We start from the raw sequence: 22,714 nt of genomic DNA on the forward strand, positions 1-22,714 counted from the left end.
AAATCCTAAATAATTTTCTAATTCCCCAAATATTTCCTGATCTCCAGCCTTATGCATATATTTGCATATGTTTATAAATATGCACTTATCCTTCTTTGGAGGCCCCTTTTGTGGCTTTTCTCAATTTCCAGAGGCAACTGGAGGGAGATTTTTTTCCTAGCAACTAAAAGATCCTAACACATAAAACATATGCAAAAGTATTGAAGCCCTTGCCATGGCCTCCTGAGGAATCCATCATTAGTCTTATTTATTCTATATTCTGAGTGTATCTCAGATGATTTCTGCTCTCTGTAGCCCCCTATAACTATTTTTAATTGAGCCCCTCATTTCTTGCCTGATCTATTGAAATAGACTTGTAATTTTCCTCCTGGATTTAGTATTACTAAAGTGAATCTATTCTTCATACTTTCCTCAGAGATATGTTACTAAAATTCATAACGGATATGCTTGACTCTTGCTTAAAACCCCTTCCACAGATCCTCAGTGCACATGGGTTGAAGTTAGCTCCTTGACAGGTATATATGCTCAATGGGTTATATCTTTCACATCTCTATTTCTGCCACTCCTCTCCTTTCCAGCAATCCCAAACCACTTGCAGTTTTCACAAATAGGCCAAATCTCCATGTATTTTTCATGTGTTGATCACTGCCTATGATGAACGCATCACTTCCTGTCAACCCACTACGGATTGTCTTGTGACTCCCTTAAGCTATATGACTTTTCAGCTTAAATGACAACTTCTTTGTAAAGTATCTCACGTCCCCTCATTTAATAAGCTTCTCCTCTGTTCTGGGCACTTGTTAGGCCCTGAGGACATAATGGAGAACAAGACATGGACCCCACCCTCATAGAGACAAATGATACAGTAATTATAATGTAAAGTGACCTGAGGAAAATACTAGGGAGGGGCCAGAAACCTATACTAGGGGAATTAGGGGACACTCTTTGGAGGAAGTGCCATATAAGTGATGTGAAGGGAAAAATAATTGGAATAGGTTAAGCATGGAAGAGATAAGTGGTGGAGGATGCTCATCCAGGTAGAGGAAAAGAAATGTGTGAAGGTCCAACAGCAAGAAGGCCTAGAAAGAACGTGTGGCTTGCATGCACAAGTGGAGCTGGAAGTTATCAGTAGCAAGACCAGGGACAGTGGCCCAATGATGAAGGGGCCTGGCCATTCATTTACTCACCCCAAACTTATTGGCATTACTATGTATCAGTCTTTATATTAGTGCTGGATTTATTACATAATGTGAGTAACAGACAAGCAGTCTGCTCTCACCAAACTGACATTCTGTTAATAGCCAGGAATGAGTAACAACAACACAGGTGATGAGTGCTGTGAGAGACGAGGTAAGAATACACAGCTGACCCACTCAGATTCATTAGAAAGGGTAAGTATAAATTTGTGATCAAAATGACTATTTAGTTGAACTCTGGAGAATGAATAGAATTAGCAAAGGGAATCAGAGGAAGAAGAGTGTTGTAGGCAAAAAGGAATGGCATGTGCAAAGGCCTGGAGGTAAGAGGTGGTATGTGGTCAATTTGAGAAGAGGAGGTAGTTGAAACAGAAGAGATAGGATGGATCCAGTCACTAAGAGCCTTGTAAACTCTTGTAAATGCATTCTAGGAATTGCATTTATGGTGGATCCCTCAGCTTGAAACTTGATTCCTTCCTCACATCATCCAAAATGATGAATTCCAGATGCCTTTCTTTAAATATGAAAGGCAAACAATAAACCATCTAGAAGGTAACTCAGGACAATATCTTATGAACTGAAGATAAGCAAAGTTTTCTCAACAGGACTCAAAAAGCATGAACTATAAAGGAAATGATTGATAAATTATACTACATTAAAATTAAGAATTTCTATTCATCAAGGGGCAAAACACTGAAAAAGACCCAAGAGAGGGAAATGATATTTGTAAGTCATATAAATGACAAAGGGCTCACATTCAGAATATATAAACAGCATCAATAAATCAATAAGAAAAATGCAGGCAATTCAATAGAGGGCAAGAGCTTAAACAGAGATTTCACAAAAGAGAATAATATCCAAAGGCCAGTAAACATATGAAAACATGTTCAAACTCAATAATAATCAGGTAAATACTTATTCCTACTGTTATCAAAGTTCAATAGTTTTTCTTAAATAAATACTTCTCAGTTTGTTGTATACCAGGGTTCTGAAATGATTGTTTTGACAATGTTTTTCAGTTTTATCACTATATTTTAGGAAGAGGATTTTCTTAGTTCCTCATTTAGCCATTTTGAAAGTCCTTATCCCCATTTTCAAGGTGGAGAAATTGAGGCTGGAGAGACTGTCTGTATGTCTTGCCTAAGCTCATACAGCCTGGCACTGGTACAGGCAACATTGAGTTTGGACAAACTTCCTTCATAAAATCTTAGCATCTATCTAGGACAGGGGTCCTCAAACTTTTTAAACAAGAGGCCAGTTCCCTGTCCCTCAGACCATTGGAGGGTGCGCACTGTGGGCCCGGGACGAGTCGGCTGCTAAGCAGAACAGGCAGCAGCAGCAAAAACACCAGTGGGCTGGATAAATGTCCTTGGTGGGCAGCATGTGGCCCACAGGTTGTAGTTTGAGAACACCTGATCTAGGATAATGTGGGACCTAATCTCCACAGTGTTCCAGTCATTGTTGGGCAATAAACATCACTTAGGGGCGTAGATTCATTCCATAAAATCATTTAGAATTACTCCCTATTATTTTTTCATAGATTAAAATATTTCATAGTATTTTTCTTGCTTTGGGCTCCAGTGTGTTTTTAGAAAGAAGAGTAGAGAATCGGCCAATGTGTGACATTTTTACCCAGTTAGGTGAAAGCTATAAGTAGAAAGTAGTTACTTTTATTTTCACTACACCAAAATTTATTATTTATTCATTCATTTTTAATTATGTTTATTTTTGATTATTATTTGGAGTCCATTTAATACATTTACTAACAATCCACTACAAATTGGAATTTCTTCAAACAGAAAATGACATAGGTGATACAAATTAACATAGTTTGAAATTATCTTCGTAGTACAGTTTCAAACACGCTTTTTGTGACCACAAGACTAACCCAAACATAGAAATAAGCATCAAATTAATGCTAAGTTATCTTTTTCTCTGTGGTTTGAAATGATGATGTCATACTCCCATGTCTGCAGTGTCTTTTGCACTGGGCATTCCCACTGTCAGCAGAGGAAATTATACTTACCTGAAGCAAACGCTGACCTCGATTCTCTCCAGGATGACACCTTCAGAAGAAAAGGACTCTGTGGTGATTGTCGCTATTGCAGATGTACGTATGAAAAATAAGGAGCTCCCCTTACGCTGACCCTCTGGTCTCCAAATTCCCTTCCCTCAATGGTAATCACTGGACCATTTTGAAATCTTTTTCTTAAATGTAAAAAAGCAATCCATGGATACCTTTTTTTCCGATAGCAGACAATATATTTAATACTTGTTTGAAACCACTGAGAAGGAATTAACCATGTAAATCTAAAAACATAATGGTTTAATGTGGGGCATTTAAGACTGTTTAATTTGAATTGCATTTAATATACAATCCCTGCCTACTGTATGGTACAGAAATAACACACAAAAGAACCACATTATAATTGATGCTATAGTAATAAAATTTGCCCAACCCAATAAAAGGTTATCAAGAAATAATCAAGAGATAATTTATATGAAGTAACAGTAACTACCATTAATTCAGGGACTCCTTCTTATACCCAAGGGATCAAGGATGATTTTTATAGACATTATTTATTACCTGAATTATATCCATGTAAAGTAGGATATAAAGAATTATATCCATGTAAATTATATCCTGATTTACAAATGAAGAAACTAGAGCTTAAAGAAAGTAACTTGTCCAGTAATTCATAGAAAGGATTCAAATCTAGGTCTGTCTAATGGCTCCAAAGACCTCTGTTTTGCTCATAACACTACTTAAAACTACAAAATACTGTGTGAATATTAACACCATAAGGCCTTTTGCAGAGAAATTTGGCAACATGTGTCAAATTTAAAATGTATATATCCTTTGTGTCAGAAATCCAAATTCTGGGAACTTACCCTAAGAAGATAATCAGACTAATGTTTAAAAACAATAAAAGTAAGACAGCATAGTTTGGTAGTTGAGAATACAGACTCTGTATCCTGGTTACCAAGGTTCAAATGCCAGCTTTTCCACTTGTGACTTGTGAGCTTGAACAACTTACGTAACTTCTCTATGCCTCACTTTCCTTATCTGTAAAATTGTGATGGTAATATTGCCTATGTCATGGGTTGTTTGCAGATGAAGTTAGCTAATATGTTGAAAGGTCTTAGAATGATGCATGGCACAGAGTAAGCACTCAATAAATAATTATTTCAGGGATTTTCAGTGCACTATTGCTTTATGAAAGTATAATATTGGAAACAAACAAAATATCTATCAACAAGAGGCTGTTTAAATACTTTGCTATGCATCTCTACAAGGCAATACTCTGTAGGCATTGAAGGAGGAATAAATACCTATACTCACTGATATGAAGTGATGTTCATATCATAGTGAGTGAAAAAAACACGTAAAGCAGTACCTTTGACATAATATTATCTATGTAAAATAAGAAGGAAGAAAGGAAAGGAGGAGAAAAAGATATACAGACAGATGAAATGTATAAAGATAAAAAGAGAATGAGCAAACTTGAAATGATGGTCTCCAAAATGCAAATAATGGCCATCTATGAATACTGATAATTAGAGGAATATTTGTTATCCTTTTTTTATTCTTTTTTTTGTTGCTTGAATTTTCTATAATAAAGATGTATTTGAATGCAGAAAAAACTCTAAACAAAACAAGCAATACAAGAACTAATAGGAAAAATAGAAATAAAAGATCAAGTGTTCTATCCCAGTTTAATTTCTTAATATTAAAAAAGCATGCACAAAATCTCCAAAATGTTTTGTTAGATTTTCTTATTTTCCATATTATAATCTTTATTTCTTTGCTGTTGGGACAATGCACATCTGCCTAAAATGTTTAGACTAATAATAAAAATACTGGGGGAAAAGTATAAAAATAGAATGTAGAATGCTTAAGAGGTATAACTTTAGTAGTACTATGTTTAAAATATAGTATGTTTCAGTGTGTGAAACAGCCAGTGATTCAACTTCTGGTTAAGAACCTCAAGTACTATAATAGATTTATCTACATCATGTCAGATATTTTGAAACAAACAACCTGAGTATATACATTCAGAGTTGCCTTTAAGAGCACTTACATTGGAGAACAGAACTGTCTTTGTTCTACTGTTTCAGAATTTTATACTGGAAATGCTTATGGCCCCTGAGGCTGCAGCTTATTAAATGCCATCAGTTATTTAAAAAAAAAAAATCATCCCAAGAGGATGAACCATCAAAAGCATTTTACAAATGAGTCTATCATTTAATCTAGCACACTGTTCAATGAAGAGCAGGTCCACAAAGTTTATTGACAGAAAAAAAATTGGAAATCAAGCTGAGTAATACTGTCTGGAAAAATATGGTGTCATTTTGAAGTAAGCTTATTGTTGTATAATACTCATTAAATGAAGAGTAGTTTTTAAAAAGAGTAGCTCCTTGAAATAAGCCATCCCTAGATGACCATTTTCAGAGCAAAACATTTTTAGACACATACGATTTTGTGTACTAATTTTTAAGTGTAAATAATGGATAGTAATATTTTATACTGTGGCAAGGGGAGATGAATGAATATTTTCTGTGTTTAAATCACATTATTTCAACACATATGTATTCTAAATTTCTCTTATAGAAAATGAAAACGCCAGAAATTATCAGTGCCTAATGGCACTCCACACATAAATTAGATTTATATGCGGCAAAAATGTTGCATTAATAAAACTGTGAGGCATGCTTAGTTTTAGTAAAATACTTTTTCTCCTTTTTAGAGTAATGAAGATTATTTACAATATGTTGTTCGCATGATTACAAAAAAGTAAGTACTGTCTGATCAATTTTAAAATTAGCCACTCTTTCATTTTTCTATCCTATTTTTTTCTGCCCAATTGTATTATTGTATATATTCTTTCAAATGAGTGTAGCTTTGCACAAAGAACTCAAGCGATCCTTCTGTCTCAGCCTCCCAAGTAGCTGGGACTACAGGCATGAGCCACCATGCCCGGCTAATTTTTTCTATATATATTAGTTGGCCAATTAGTTTCTTTCTATTTATAGTAGAGACGGGGTCTCGCTCTTGCTCAGGCTGGTTTCGAACTCCCGACCTCGAGCAATCCGCCCGCCTCGGCCTCCCAGAGAGCTAGGATTACAGGCGTGAGCTACCGCGCCCGGCCAGAACCTGTAGTTCTTTCTAAGGTGTGATTAAGTACAGCTTATGATTTTCCCCAACTTTGCAGGTTATCAATCTATTAGAATTCATATTTTTCATGCTGTAATTGTTAAAATATCGGTTCTCCAGGGACTCTTTGGCCTCTGAGAGAAGCCTACTAAATTGTTTTTAAAACATTTTTGTATTCTTTTCTCTATGAAGTTACTTCACCACTTCTGCTTACAATTTCCTTCAGTTTTGCAAGCAGCCAAAACACATACTGATGAACTAATATAAAGTTATTTCATCAAGTGAGATGAATGGACCCAACCTTTCAAATCCTCATGTTCAAGTGAGCCATACAACTTGCAAAAAACCAAATCACAGCAAGGAGGCTAGCATTATCACAGTCGTATGGGTAGGGCAATATGAGAATATATAGAGGGGGAAGTATTTAACTCTACCTGCAGCTATCAAAAAGAACTTTCTAGAGAAGGTAATAATTAAGCAGAGTCTAAAGGTATAGGTAGACATTCCTCACAGACAAGAGGAGAAAGGTGTCATGCCTGGCAAGTAGAATTACTTGGGAAGACAGAGAGCCCAAGAGGAAGCATGCCAGAATTTTGAATATAAATTTTGGAACATGGATGTTTGGGGGGAGGGAGGAAGGATTGGCAGGAGATAGGTAGGTCATGGTGAGATCACAAAGGGCTTTATGTCCCATGCTAAGGACTATGCACTTTGTGCTATAGACTAGGGTTGCAGTTACGGCCTTCAAGCTGAATCTGGCTAATAGATGTGTTTGGTTTAGCCAGCAAAGTGTTTTTGCTTTGTTTTGTTTTTCCCTAGCAAAGTCCTCTAGTGGATGAGGCAAAGTTACTCGAGGCAAAAGAATTCCAGCTGATAACCGTAAACTCAATAGGCTCAGAAAATCACCACTTGAGGCATGTCATCAAGTGACAAGTGGATGGGGAACTTCACAGGGAAAGGGTACCAGTTTTCCAAACAGGAAAACTCTTGGTAGTTCAAATAGAGGGAAAAGAGGGAATCTCACACAAAGAATTGGTTGAAACAAGTTTAAAACGGCTGGGAGGACAAAGGGAGAAGAAAGGGGACAGGAGAAGCATGAAAGTAGAGGGAGTCAAACCAAGAGATGAGATGTTGGGCTACTCCTGCCGCTGCACCGTTGGAACTGATCCGGCAGGTGCTGGATGGCCGTTTCTGCCTGAGCTGGCTTAACTCGGCCACTCCTGCCAGTGCCCACATCACTTCTGCTCCAGCTGGGTGCTGCTGGAGACCTCGCCAGAGATTAAAAGGAGGAAAAACATCTTCCACTGCCTTCCAGTCTCTTGTCGGTTACTGCTTCCCACGGACAGAAGCCAACTGGTAGCTAGATACGAAGAGAACCCCCTAGCATGCACCAGCCAGAACGGAAGTGTAATAAGATGGACTGAGAGCAAACAGGTGCAAATAAGCAATCAGCAGGAAGGGATCAAGTTAGCTCACCTGCACCTCTCAGCAATCTCAGTACCACTGAAAGTTAGACAGTGACATTGATGCAAATGAAATACACAAATGACTGAATAACCACATACTATAATTTTCTGAGTGATCTTCAAAAGGCTTGCAACTATGCAGTCATATAGACCCAGGAATCATTTGTAAATCTCTGCCTTCTTTTTAACTGATTTGTCAAGAATCCCCTACAAGGATACCAATTACCTCATCATGGTAGAAATTACTTGTAATTTAACCTTTGATGGTTTTGGACTTTGGATGAAATTTTCTAGAGGATAAAACTTACTAACCTCTGCGATCTAGACTTTTTGATGATTATGTATACTGACACTAGATGTTATTTTCATTTGCCTCTGCTACTCTAAATTGCTTCACCAAGTCTTGTGGTTTAAAGTTATACAACTTCACTTAACAATTTAGACATTGTTTCTAATTTTTATCACAAAGCAATCAACCATACCAATATTTTCTACTTCCCAAGGAACATATCAGAATTCGTTTTTTAAAATCTTTCCATTTAATATACCATAAAATCTGAGGGCAGCCAGTAAGACTTCCATCCCCTCCGCTCCTCCAATATACTCTGCCCAAAATAAAGAACCAGGAACTCTTCCACTAATGCATAGAGGCTGGGAAGAATTCCAGCATGTATTTTCAAAGTTCTTTCTCAAAAAGGTATGTATTACTATTCCAGTTTTACAGATGAGGAAATTGAAGGTCATAGAAAGTAAATTACTTGCTCAAGGTCAGTAAGTGAAAGAAACAAAATTGGCACAGAGAATTTTCTGGGTCTAAAACTCACATTCTGTTAAGCACAGTATATTCCCATAGTGAGTATGTAATGGGCGTGTAATGCTCATGTTACATACCCATTATAGAACATGTACCTTCTTCCATGCGTGTATTTGTATGTGTTTATACAAACTCAGGTAATCCTTGATTTGCAAGATAGTGTGGGGCCGTGAAAATGATCATGCAAGTTGAAACCATGAGAGGTGATATTTATAATCAGTGGGCAAAATCATAATTGTTCCATGACCTTTAAACATTTGTCAAAACATTACTCTCTTACTGTCAACTATAAACATGTAGAAAAATGAAAAGTACTGTAAAGATCACAACATTACACGGTCATTTAAAACATCAAAATTATTGAGTATTGAAATATTTTATTTATTTTAGAATATTTGTCAAGAATAGTTTAATAAATACTGCTTGCCTCCTTCTTGTCATATAATTTAAAATACAGAGTGAACATCTTTTCTATGCTTTGGCAAATTGTTATACTCATTTCTAAGTTTGGATTCCAACTTTTCCAGGTTCCAACATTTTATTTTATCATTTGCATTTTCAATGTCATGAAATATCTCCGAGAGTTCCTTTGATATGAAGTTTTATTAGCAGTGTCACTTCCCATGTAACATACTTTTCGATGCAACCGTTTTTCTCATTTATGTCATTTAAGTTCACCTTCACTAAGTTCCCTTTGTTGCATATCTAAAATCTCTCAAACAACAAAAGTGTCGACATTCTCATGATCAGCTGTCTTATAATCACATCCAAATTCACTTCCAGTGTTCACTCTCTGTGTTTTCATCTGTCAGCCAATTCACTCTTTCGATTGCCCATTTTTGTTAAATGTCATGTGAGTTTGTTTATTACTGGGAGACAGGGCAACACAACTACAAGTTATGTGGTCTGCAAGTGAACTAAATAACAGATGCACAATGACCAATCACCAACAAACTTTGAGAGAAGTGATGTTATTAGTTACTGATGATGATGTGCATCTGTTATTATGTAGATATTTGTTATTATGAAGAGCTAGCAGTGAAGTTTTTACTTTACACAATTATTCAGAGTTAATATACCATGGTCACCAAAATTTTGACAGTGTCATTGGGGGATAATGGTATTATTTAACTAAAACATAGTAACTGAAATTTATGCACTGGAATTGTGCAAAGTGAAGACTGCTCATTTTGCATATAATTGAGATCATGACTATAAAACTTTGTCCTGCTTTTTAAATTTTTATGTAGTATAAAACAAAGGCCCATTTTCTTGAGACTTTAACATTTTAATAAATAATATAATGCCTACATTTAAATCCTATTTAAAATCATATTATCTGTCTCTAAAGGAAAATCATTTAAAATGTTCTCCCTGGTCTCCCATTTTTTACTTTGATGGTACAAGATTTATATTACAGTGTTTGTGAACAGGATTTTATGCATTTTAGTGATATTCTTGTTGGTCTATCAATAGTAACTTTTAAAAATAAAGATGTTAAAAAGTATACATAGTCCTCCAGGGAGTTGTGGACAAGAGTCAGACTTAATCTGGGCATGCTGTGGTAGTCTCATTTCAGGAGCCACATTGCTATTCAGTAGGACTTTTTAAATTCAAAATTATGCATTTAAAAATGATCTAATGTTCTTACTTTCTTGTAGTTACTTTATTATAACCCATTGGTTCCATTGTTTTGAATGTCAGAGAACACATATGATTGAAAAGTTAAAAAACAATTCCAAGTATCTATAATTTTTATAAGAGGAAATAAATTTATATTGCATATTTTAATTTTTTCATGTTATTAATTTATGAAAGAAATAATTTAGCTATAATATATTAGTTTTGTGATGTTGATATTATATCATGTATCAACATGTGAAATAATTCAAATTAAATATATGGACATGCATAAGAAAACTATTTTTAAGTATCTGTTATTTTGGTAAATTAAATATTCAATTACAAGCCTCCATTTACTTCTATTTATAGATTCAAAAGGCAAGTGAAGTCTGGTTCCTTAGAGGTCATTTCAATACCTACCTTTCTTTATCCAAACATTTCAAATGCCAAACAATTAACTGAGGACTCACAAAAAACTCAAAGGTATGACATATTAGGAAATAGTATTCTTAAAAACAACTTAATAAAATTTTGGAATCAGCATCTACTATGTACTATTTCAAACACAGTGGTGTGTCCAGCCATCTCCTATTGGCTTGAAAGAAGTGAGTAAGTGCATCACTTCCCAACTCTGTGTTCAGTGACATCAAGTTGATAAGCATGAGCCATAGCAGGATATTTACACCATGGAAGTGGGCAAAAGCTGCAAATCAGGGATCTCCATCCCTCCACCCACAAGTCAGTTGTTAAACATTTACCAGCACACCACTGATTATCCATGTTCACATTTATAGACAACAATTAGCAAAGGCATAATAAAGTGGGGGGAGGTGGAGCCTGGGAAAATAAATTATTGCACCAGGATTCTAGTCCCAGCTCCTCTGTTTGCTGGTCATCCTAAACAGGTAATTTAGCTCTTTTTCCCCTTAGTTTCCCCAACTTTCTAGTTTGTATGAAATCTATATTACATATTTGGAAGACTCATTATGAGGATAAAATATATTCATGAAAGAATCTTGAAAAAAGCTCCATATACAAATAAAGGATTATAATTTTTTGGTAATAAATGTGATATTATGGGAAATATATTACTTTGGTCCCTCAAAACTTCTTTTTTTATTTGAGCATATTACAGGGGTACAAATGTTTAGGTTACATATATTGCCCTTGCCCCACCCAAGTCAGAGTTTCAAGCATGTCCATCCCCCAGACAGTGTACACCACACCCATTAGGTGTGAATATACCCATCCCTTCCCCCCTCCTTCCACCTGCCCAACATCCGATGAATGTTACTACCATATGTGCACATAAGTGTTGATCAGTTAGTATCAATTTGATGGTAAGCCCATGAGGTGCTTTTTTTTCCATTCTTGTGATACTCCACTTAGTAGAATGGGCTCCAGCTCTGTCCATGATAATGCAAGAGGTGCTAGATCACCATTGCTTTTTGTGGCTGAGTAGAACTCCATGGTATACATATACCACATTTTATTAATCCACTCATGTATTGATAGGCACTTGGGTTGTTTCCACATCTTTGTAATTGTGAATTGTGCTGCTATAAACATTGGAGTGCAGATGTCTTTTTTATAGAATGTCTTTTGTTCTTTTGGGTAGATGCCCAGTAATGGGATTGCTGGATCAAATAGTAGATCTACTACTAGTGCTTTGAGGTATCTTCATATTGCTTTACGCAGAGGTAGTACTAGTTTGCAGTCCCACCAGCTATCTCTCTGCATCCACATCAACATTTATTGTTTTGGGATTTTTTGATAAAGGCCATTCTCACTGGAATTAAATGACATCTCATTGTGGTTTGATTTGCACTTTCCTGATTATTAGAAATGTTGAGCATTTTTTGTATGTTTGTTGGACATTAGTTTGTCTTCTTTTGAAAAGTTTCTGTTCATGTCCTTTGCCCACTTTTTAATGGAGTTGTTTGATTTTTTTCTTGCTGATTTCCCTGAGTTCCATATAGATTCTAGTTATCAGCCCTTTATCAGATGTGCAGTGTGCAAATATTTTCTCCCATTCTGTAGGTTGTCTTCATTTTAACGTGATCATGTCCCATTAATTTATTTTTGTTGTTGCTGTGATGCCTTTGGAATCTTCTTCATAAATTCTTTGCCTAGGCCAATGTCTATAAGAGTTTTTCCAATATGTTCTTCTAGAATTCTTATAGTTTCATGCCTTAGGTTGAAGTCTGTTATCCACCGTGAGTTAATTTTTCTGATAGGTGAGAGATGTGGATCCTGTTTCAGTCTTCCACATGTGACTATTCAATTTTCCCAGCACCATTTATTGAATAAGGATTCGTTTCCCCAGTGTATGTTTTTGTCTGCTTTGTCAAAGTTTAGATGGCTATATGAGCATGGTTTTATTATCTGGGTTCTCAGTTCTGTTCCATTGGTCTGTGTCTGTGTTCTTGTGCCAGTACCATGTGTTTTAGTTAATATAGCCTGTAGCATAGCTTAAAGTCTGGTAAATTGATGCCTCCCAATTTGTTCTTTTTGCCTAGGATTGCTTAACCTATACAGGCTCTTCTCTGGTTCCATACGAAACATTGAATTATTTTTTCTGGACCTGTGAAATATGATGTTGGTACTTTAATGGGGATTGGATTGAATCTGTAGATCACTTTGGGTAGTAAAGACATTTTAACAATGTTGATTCTGCTGACCCATGAGCATGGCATGGCTTTCCACCTGTTTTCGTCCTCTGCTATTTCCTTTCTCATTGTTCTGTAATTCTCCCTGTAGAGGTCTTTCACCTCCTTAGCTAAATATATTCCTAGGTATTTTATTTTCTTTGTTGCTATTGTGAAGGGTATTGAGTCTTTGATTTGATTCTCAGTTTGACTGTTGTTGGTGTATAGGAATGCTACTGATTTCTGTACATTGATTTTGTAACCTGAGACTTACAAATCTATTTGCTTTCCCTCATCCTAGCCTAGCCTAGCCTTTCCTTCAATCCATTCTCAGTACTATAGCCAGGAAAACTTTTCTTCATACGAGATCAAGTCTAAAGTTTTCCAGATGTCATAAAAGATTCTACATGATCTGGTCTCTGCCAACCTTGCCATCATCAGCTTCTTTTCCATCAGCTCTCTGTGCCCTGAAATGAAGTGGCATGCTCTGTCACTCTTCATGCCTTCGCAATACTGTTCATCTTTATAGCATGCCTGAGCTCTTTCTGCTCCACACTCTCCATTTTATTGTAAAATAGTCATCATTGTTGATATATTCACATAGCACTCATCTAATTGTTCTAATTTTATTTTATTTTATTTTTTTTGTCTTTTCATCCTAGGTCTGAGACCCAGAAGGGCAAGAACTACCTTTGTATCTTTAGGACCTGGCCTAGTAACTAGGTTCTTATTAAATTAGAATAAAGTTTCTTTACATTTTCATTTGAACGAGACCTAAGATCAGAAAGACTATTATAGACTAGGTAATTAATAACTTTATTACCTAGATCAAAATCTAACTAACCAATATATAAAATAAATAGATTATGCTTATCCTAGTTTAGGAATGGCTGACACTATCCATTGAATAAAGATGGGAAACTTTTTAATGTAACTTTTTAGTGCAGATATATTTGGTTTTACTTAATGTAGGTAGCACTCAGTTACTAAACTGTATAGGTGTTTGTGTTTTAATTCCTAAAGTGTGCTTATAAATAAAATTAAATAACAATGACAAATATTAACAGATCTTATTGTTTTTCTTTAGTCGGAAAGTCAAACAAGTATTGGATTTTTGCATTTTGATGCTGTATGCGCAACCCAAGGCCATGTATTATTTACAGGTAATAACTTGGTATAATTTAAATTGAAAGCATTATTTTCTTCCTCCCTTGTTTAATTTCTTCCTTCCTCACTGTGCTCTTCCACTTTACTTTGTACTCAGAAAATATTCATTATATTATATTGCCCAAAAAAGCTTAAAATTGATTATATATTAATCTTCTTACTAAATTCACAATTACAGAGGAAATTATAGTTACCTGAACAAACCGAAAAGAAAGTCTCGTTAGTATAAAGTTAGAAATTGTACTGCCTACATTTCTAGCTCACAGCAACTTCAAATTCCTGGGCTCAAGGGATCCTTCTGCCTCAGCCTCCCAAGTAGCTGGGACTACAGGCATGCGCCACCATGCCCAGATAATTTTTTCTACATATTTTTAGTTGTCTGGCTAATTTCTTTCTATTTTTAGTAGAGATGGGGTCTTGCTCTTGCTCAGGCTAGTCTCAAACTCCTGACCTCCAGTGATCCTCCCACTTTGGCCTCCCAGAGTGCTAGGATTATAGGCGTGAGCTGCCACGCCCCACCAGTAACACAGTTCTGCAATACCTTACTGTATTTGTAGAAATAAATGAATTATACATAGCTTGTGCCCCCTAAATTCCTGAATATTGTTAAATAATAATGTTATGCTTCCCAGTAGTAAATGGTAGCTCTACTACTAGTGCATCTTACTACATAGCCAATGTGCACCTGTGAGAAGAGTTTGCAGAATATCATTGGAGACTGGAGACAAAGCTACAGGCCTAAGCAAGATCTTCTCTTTTATTGGAAGAAAAAAAATATCCCTTTTGATTTCTAGTTGGTGGCAATGTAACTATTCCCAATGAGATCCAGCCAATGTACTATTCCCAATTTGAAACACAATTCTATTCTGTGCACTAGTAATGTGCCTGAGGACTCCCACATTTTTTCTGAATCACTTAGGAGACCCTCTTAACCTACACATCATGCATAATATATATTAAATAAGAAAGAAAATTCTTACTTCCATTGTCCCCCTCTCTCATGGTGGGTTTTCTCGGGATGGCTTACACCACCATTCTAACCAGGTTGGTATGAATAAGAGTCCCATGTTCACTTTGGTCTTCGCTTTGCCAAGAACTACTTTGCCAACCATGATATCTGGAGATAGAACATGGCACCTATCATCTCAGGCATAAAGCTGGTCAGTCTTTGCTATGGTCTAAATGTTTGTGTTCCTCCCAAAATTAATATGCTGAAATCCTCACCCCTGAGGTGATGGTATTTGGAGGTGGGGCTTTTGGGAGGTGATTAGATCATGAGGACTCATGTTTGGTATTAGTGCCTTTATAAAAGAGACCTCAGAGAGCTAGCTAGCCCCTTCCACCATGGAAGGACACAGGGAGAATGTGCTGTCTTTGAGGAATGAACCCTCAGCAGACACAAATCTGCCTTGATCTTGCACTTCTTAGTCTCTAGAACTGTGAGAAATAAATGTTATTTATAATACCATCCAGTCTATAGTATTTTGTTTTAATGGCCTGATTGGACAAAGACAGTCTTAAACTAGAAACTGAAGTATTTGTGAGGATAAAAATGGGTTCAGATAAAGAGAGTTTTTCAAAAAGGATTTAGATGATCCAAAAGATCCAGTGACACTCTACAAAAAAGACACCTGCACTCGAATGTTTATAGCAGCACAATTCATAATCGCAAGGCTGTGGAAACAGCCCAAGTGCCCATCAATCCAAGAATGGATTAATAAAATGTGGTATATGTATACCATGGAGTACTATTCAGCTCTAAGAAACAACGGTGATATATCACATCTTATATTTTCCTGGTTAGAGCTGGAACCCATACTACTAAGTGAAGTATCCCAAGAATGGAAAAACAAGTACCACATATACTCACCAGCAAACTGGTATTAACTGAGCAGCACCTAAGTGGACACATAGGTACTACAGTAATAGGGTATTGGGCAGGTGGGAGGGGGGAGGGGGGCGGGTATATACATACATAATGAGTGAGATGTGCACTATCTGGGGGATGGTCATGCTGGAAAGTCAGACTTGTGGGGGGAGGGGGAAAAGGGCATTTATTGAAACCTTAAAATCTGTACCTCCATAATATGGCAAAATAAAAAAAAATTCTAAAGAAAAAAAGGATTTAGATGGAATGTTACAAATTAGTATTTAGGAAAGGGACAATCTCTGGTCTGGTTAATCTCAGAATCAAAAAATGATATATTTTTTTAATTTCAGCATATTATGGGGGTACAAATGTTAAGGCTATGTATATTTCCCTTGCCTCCCCTCCTTCCTCGAGTCAGAGCTTCAAGTGTGTCCATCCCCCAGGTGGTGCGCATCGCACTCATTATGTGTGTATATACCCATCCCCTCCCCCCCACCTGCCCAACACCCGATAAAAAGAAAAAAGTAATGTTTTCATAGATCTACTCTAATATAATAGTGGGAGAAATGTAGAATACTTAAAAACTAATTTGGCACATTTATATTTTCATTTGATGTTTTCATTTCTGTCTCACCATTCTCTTATTTCAAAGATCCAATAAAAAAAGGTTTGATTTAAAAAAAATTGACTACCTATATATACTCTCAGTAGATTGAACTGAAAATAAAACTACTGGCTGGAAACGGTGGCTCATGCCTGTAACCCCAGCATTTGGGGAGGCTGAAATGGGAAGATCACTTGAGGCCAGGAGTTCAAGACCAGCCTGGGCGACATAGTGAGACCTCGTCTCTACAAAATATGAAAAAATTAGCCAGGAATGGTGGTGCACACCTGTATTCCCAGATACTCAGGAGGCTGAGACAGGAAGATCATTTGAGCCCAGGAATTTGAGCTTGCAGTGGGCTATGATCGCACTACTGCACTCTAACTTGGGTGACAAAAAAATAAAAAATACAAATAAAAAATTTAAAAATAAATAAATAAAATTATTACCTCATAAAGACATTTTCTTCAGTATATTCTACTATAAGTATTTTTTATTTTCAAGATAATATAACTTACTCAATGGAAGCACTGAATGTACTAATGCCTTTTGGGGCTTTTTTTTTTTTCCAGCTAGAAGATGATATCATAGCTAAAAAGATGTACCTTACTAAAATAACAGATTTTGTACATAATATCACTTCAAATAATTGGATTTATATTGAGTTTTCAATACTTGGATTCATAGGTAAGCAATATATCTTTTTCGTTGGATCAAACTTTTTAGCACACAATAATCCTAAAACATTTTAAGAGCTTATCAAAGAGCTTGTTACTAAATGGAAAGGAATGGTATAATTTTTATAAAGACACTATTATTTTAGTAGTAAAATCAGATTCAAGTATCTGAATTTCAGATAATGTATTTTTTATACTGAATTTTTTTCTAGATAGACAATATGAGCGAGCAGATTGACATATACACATATGTTAACAGAAACATAAAAGAGCTACCACTTATTAAATCCTTGCTGTGCATCTGGTACATGTTAGCTCAATGACTAAGATGTATTTTTCTGTAAAATACTGAAACTCAGAGAATTACGGTTGCAGAGAAAAGGATTCTAACTCAGTACTCTAATGTCCCTGAAATTTCCAGTAAACCAAAGCTGACATTCTTAGAAATATGATATGAATTATAGCCACCACAGGAAAGTTTATACAACTGTGTCCATAATGTGATTTTTTTTTCAAAATTCTTTCATAGGCTTGACTTTTTGTTCCTTCCATTTTTCTTTCCTCACATTCATCCTTCCCCCCCCTTTTTTTTCTTTCTTTTGAACCTCAAGGTTTCAAATTGAATGATCACACTCCTCATTTCATCGTGCATGATATTATTGATTCATATAGGCATGCTCTCATATATTATTCTTTTATTTTATTTGGTCTATATATTATCCACAATATATTAAATTAAAAATAATAATTATATAGTTGTCCATTCCATTAACATAGGAAAAGAGGGAAAAATACTAAAATTTAAACATATCTTATTCCTTAGAAATACATAAAGTCTAAAGCACTAATGAAGTTGGGTGATGATAAAGTAAAACATCATATCTGCTTTAGTATTAAGGATTATTATTTCTGAAGGAAAAATAGTATAAGTAGGTTTAGAATAGCCAATAATCTCAGGAAATCAATTTTGATAACTATTAAGGATCTATGGTCTAAATCTATCCCCACTTTCACCCACCCCTAATAGGTTTTCATTCTAATATGTCCAAAATATACATACAAATATACATATAGCCATGTAAAATGTTTGGTGTTTCTCCTGTTTGCATCTGTTTTAAATTCACCTAAGAGGTAATATGATAAGACTATTCCTGTTCCTTACATTTTTGTCTTCAAACCTAGATTTTTAAACTCTCAACATGTTGTTGTATGGTCATTTAGTTTATTGTTTTTTGCTGCTACATAAGCACTGTGTAATAAGTCACTTACTTATCTGTTCCCTGAGTGGTAGACCTTGATTGCTTTCAGCTTTCTGCTACCACAAAAAGATGAAGTGACAAATATATCTATCCCCTAGAGTGGATCACTGAGGACACAGACCACTGGGTCTTTAAGTACTGCCAATTGCTGTGTAGATTGGCTATACAGTTTGCGCTCTCATAAGCAGTGCATAAGAGTTCATGCTTCCCCATGTTGGACAACATTTGGTTTTAACATATATATATATATATATATATATATATATATATATATATATATATATAGAGAGAGAGAGAGAGAGAGAGAGAGAGAGAGAGAGAGAGAAGAAAGAGAGGAAGAGTGCCATTCTAAAAAGTGTAAAGCATTTCTCTGAATGCCAGTGAGGTCTATCTGTTCTTTATAAACTTTTCTTTTCCACATTTTCTGTAAAATTTTAATGGCCAAAAGGCTTTTTGCTCAGCCTTGGTTAAAATAAGAAGAAAAATGATGAGTTACAGTAATGCCCAATGAGAAGGTTGGAGAGAAAATATAATCTTGTTACTCTGAATATTTAAAATTCTCAAAGAATTTCTCTCTCTCAGCAACATCAAGTATGAGAAGCATAGAGAATGTTTACATTCTGATCAGCACAGGAGCACATTGAACAAGGAGGACTGTTTGTGAGATGTCAAAGTCTTACTTAAGCTTAAATTTACAAAGGCTTTGCTTTTTGTTATCATATAACAATATGTTATTCATTATTTGTTAAAATATGAGCTTTTACAGCATGCTGGCAGCAGATTAGGAATTGAATCAACTATTTACAACATTGAATCACTTGCTTTGGTTACTAGATAAATGGGTGCCAGAAATTTAAATATAGTTATACATCTGATTAAGTGACCCATATAGACTCAAGTCCCAGTGAAGAATAAAGCTGCATACGTCCTACTATCATGCTTATTAAATGGTTAGATGTATTTTACATTACTTACATGGAAGTGAACATTTACCTGAATCTTACCCCTTCAATGTCATTTTAAAGTTAAAGATGCAGTATATTAGAAAAAAATCATTGGACATAATGGAATTATACTTGAAAATATAGCAAATCTTTAAGAAACACAAATATAAAAGAAAAATAACCTTTTGATGAAATAATGCCCAAATACTTAAATAATGCTTAATAAAAATTAAGTACTAAAAGTGAAAATGTAGTAGATTGATGAAGTACTTCAAAAGTCAGGTAAAAAATAACAGTTTGTACAAAATTAAGCAAGAAATTACAGCTCCTATATGTTCCATTTTATTTGCTTATCTTTCACTTGATTTAGACAATAGTTATTAGTTATCGAAATTGATTTCCTGAGATTACTGGCTATTCTAAACCTGCTTATACTCTTTTTCCTTCAGAAGCAGCCATCCTTAATACTTAAACAGATATGTTTTACTTTATCATTCTCCAACTTCATTAGTGCTTTAAACTTTATTTTTTCTAAGGACTAGGATATATTCAAATTTTAATGTTTTTTCCTCTTTTCCCATGTTAATGGAATGGACAATTATATGTGAGTTATCTGCATTTCCTTGCTTTTTCTTCACAGGAAAGCTGTTTAGATGTGAGGACTTACCTGGCTTTGTACGTTTTTTTCTAATGTTTTACAAAGAGCAACCCATAGACTTGCTCATGGAATACATGTTTCAGATAAAGATGTGTGACCCAGTAGATTCTTTTGTAAGTATTTCTTTATGAATACCAAATATTTTAGGAAAATGCTCTCTATCTAATGTAATTACCTAAAATGTTTTTATTGAACAAAATCTGATGAATCCATTGATTTTTCAAACTTCCAATATTTTAAATTTTTACTGACATTTCTACCTATTAAATGAAGTAATGAGAGATTTAAGAAATGCAGTGAAAGTGGAAACAGAGGAACAAAAATCAGCGTGAACAAACAGGAAAAAAATGGCAGACATAAATCCAAACATGCCTATATTTATATTGAATATAAATGGTCAAACTACACCAATTAAGAAAGAGATCATCAGAGTGTATTTTTTTAAATGATGCAACTACTGATGTCTATACTCAGTTCAGATATAATGATATAGGATAGGTTAAAAGTAATAGATGGAAAAAGATATACCAAACACTAATCAAAGGAAATTTGTAGTAGGAGCTACATTAATATCAAAGTAGACTTTAGAGGAAAAAACAAAAAAGACCAGGGATCAAGAAAGATACTATGTACTAGTAGATTAAACGATCAATTCACCAAGAGGACAAAACAATCCTCAAAGTACAGGCATCTAACAGAGTATTTTCATTTCTTTGTTTGTACAAATTTATGGGGTATATGTGTAATTTTGTTACATGTATATAATGTGTAGTGTTCATGTCAGGATATGTAAGATACCCATCTCCAGAGGGCAATAAATTTTTGTTTAACTATAGTTACCCTACTCTGTTATCAAATGTTTAATTTTTTCCTTCTTTCTGTGTGTTTGTACCCTTTAACCCACTTCTCTTCATCCTCCCCTTCTCATCCAGTCACCCTTCCCAGTCTCTATTCTCTATCTTTCCACTATCTACATCATCTGATTAGATTTTTTAGCTCCCACATATAATTCAGAGCATCTGATACTTATCTTTTTGTTCCTGGCTTATTTCACTTAAAATAATGGCCTCCAGTTCCATTCATGTTGCTGAAAATGACATGATTTCATTTTTTATGGCCAAATAGTATTGTGTACATGTACCATATTTTCTTTATCCATTCATCAGTTGATGGACACTTAGTTTGATTCCATATCTTTGCTATTGTGAATATTGCTGCAATAACATGTTAGTGAATGTATTTCTTTGATATATTGATTTCTTTCCCTTTCACTAGATACCTAATAGTAAAATTGCTGGATCCAATGGTAGCTCTATTTTTAGTTTTTTGAGAAATGTCCATATTGTTTTCGATAGTGTCTGTACTAGTTTACATTCCTACCTACATTGTATAGGAGTTTCCTTTTCTCTAGCATCCTCACCAATGTCTATTATTTTGTGTTTTTTTAATAATAGCCATTCTGACTAAGGTAAGATGATATCCTACTGTGGTTTTGATTTGCATTTCTCTGATGATTAATGATATTGAGTACTTTTTCATAAACCTTTTGGCTGTTTATATGTCTTCTTTTGAGAAATGTCTATGTCCTTTGTCCACTTTTAAATGGGATCATTTGTTTTTATCAAATGTTGAGCTGTTTGAGTTCCTTATGTATTCTGGATATTAGTACCCTGCCAAATGAATAGTTTGCCAATATTTTCTCCCATTCAACAGGTCCTCCTTTAATTATGTTGACTTTTTCTTTTGCTCTACAGAGCTTTTTAGTTTAATTAAGTCCAGTTTGTCTAGTTAGGTGGGGAACCTGCAGCCTCAAGGCCATATGTGTCCCTCCATATCCCCAACTATAGCCCCTCAACTGAATCCAAACTTCACAGAACAAATCCCTTTATTAAAAATATTTGTTCTGTAAAATTTGTGTTCAGTCAAAAGGCTGTACTCAAGGACCCAGAAGGCCAGATTTGGCCCCAGGTCCTCCACAGATCTCCCACCCCTAAATTCAGGGAGAGATAGGAGTCCAGTTTCATTTTTCTGAATGTGGCCATCCAATTTTCCTACCACCATTTATTGAATAGGGTGTCCTTTCCCCAATGTAAGTTCTTGTTGGCTTTGTCAAAGATCAGTTGGCTATAAGTATGTGGCTTTATTGCTGGGTTCTCTATTCTGTTCCATTGGTCTATGTGTCTAGTTTTATAACCAATACAATGCTGTTTTGGTTACTATAGCCTTCTAATATGTTTTGAAGTCAGGTAATGTGATGCCTTCAGCTTTGTCCTTTTGCTCAGAATCGCTCTGGCTATCTGGGCCCTTTTTTGGTTCCATATGAATTTTAGGATTATTTTTTCTGATTCTGTGAAGAATGAAATTGATATTTTTTTTTTTTTTTTTTTTTTGAGACAGAGTCTCACTTTGTTGTCCAGGCTAGAGTGAGTGCCGTGGCGTCAGCCTTGCTCACAGCAACCTCAAACTCCTGGGTTCAAGCGATCCTCCTGCCTCAGCCTCCCGAGTAGCTGGGACTACAGGCATGTGCCACCATGCCCGGCTAATTTTTTTTTTTTATATATATATCAGTTGGCCAATTAATTTCTTTCTATTTATAGTAGAGACGGGGTCTCGCTCTTGCTCAGGCTGATATT

General features: G+C 35.3%; 1 protein-coding gene across 1 annotated transcript in view; it reads left to right on the forward strand.

Annotated features, from left to right (window-relative positions):
- MGAT4D (MGAT4 family member D) overlaps window positions 1–22,714 on the forward strand; it is a 38,270-nt gene that overhangs the window by 9,556 nt on the left and 6,000 nt on the right. Inside the window, exons 4-9 of the mRNA XM_012783835.3 lie at window positions 3,173–3,306; window positions 5,945–5,991; window positions 10,624–10,737; window positions 13,990–14,065; window positions 17,116–17,230; window positions 20,064–20,194. Of these exons, the coding sequence (XP_012639289.2) occupies window positions 3,173–3,306; window positions 5,945–5,991; window positions 10,624–10,737; window positions 13,990–14,065; window positions 17,116–17,230; window positions 20,064–20,194 (617 nt within the window). The remainder of the gene's footprint in view (window positions 1–3,172; window positions 3,307–5,944; window positions 5,992–10,623; window positions 10,738–13,989; window positions 14,066–17,115; window positions 17,231–20,063; window positions 20,195–22,714) is intronic.

The sequence above is a fragment of the Microcebus murinus genome, chromosome 15 (genome assembly GCF_040939455.1).
Source record: "Microcebus murinus isolate Inina chromosome 15, M.murinus_Inina_mat1.0, whole genome shotgun sequence".
NCBI lineage: Eukaryota > Metazoa > Chordata > Mammalia > Primates > Cheirogaleidae > Microcebus > Microcebus murinus.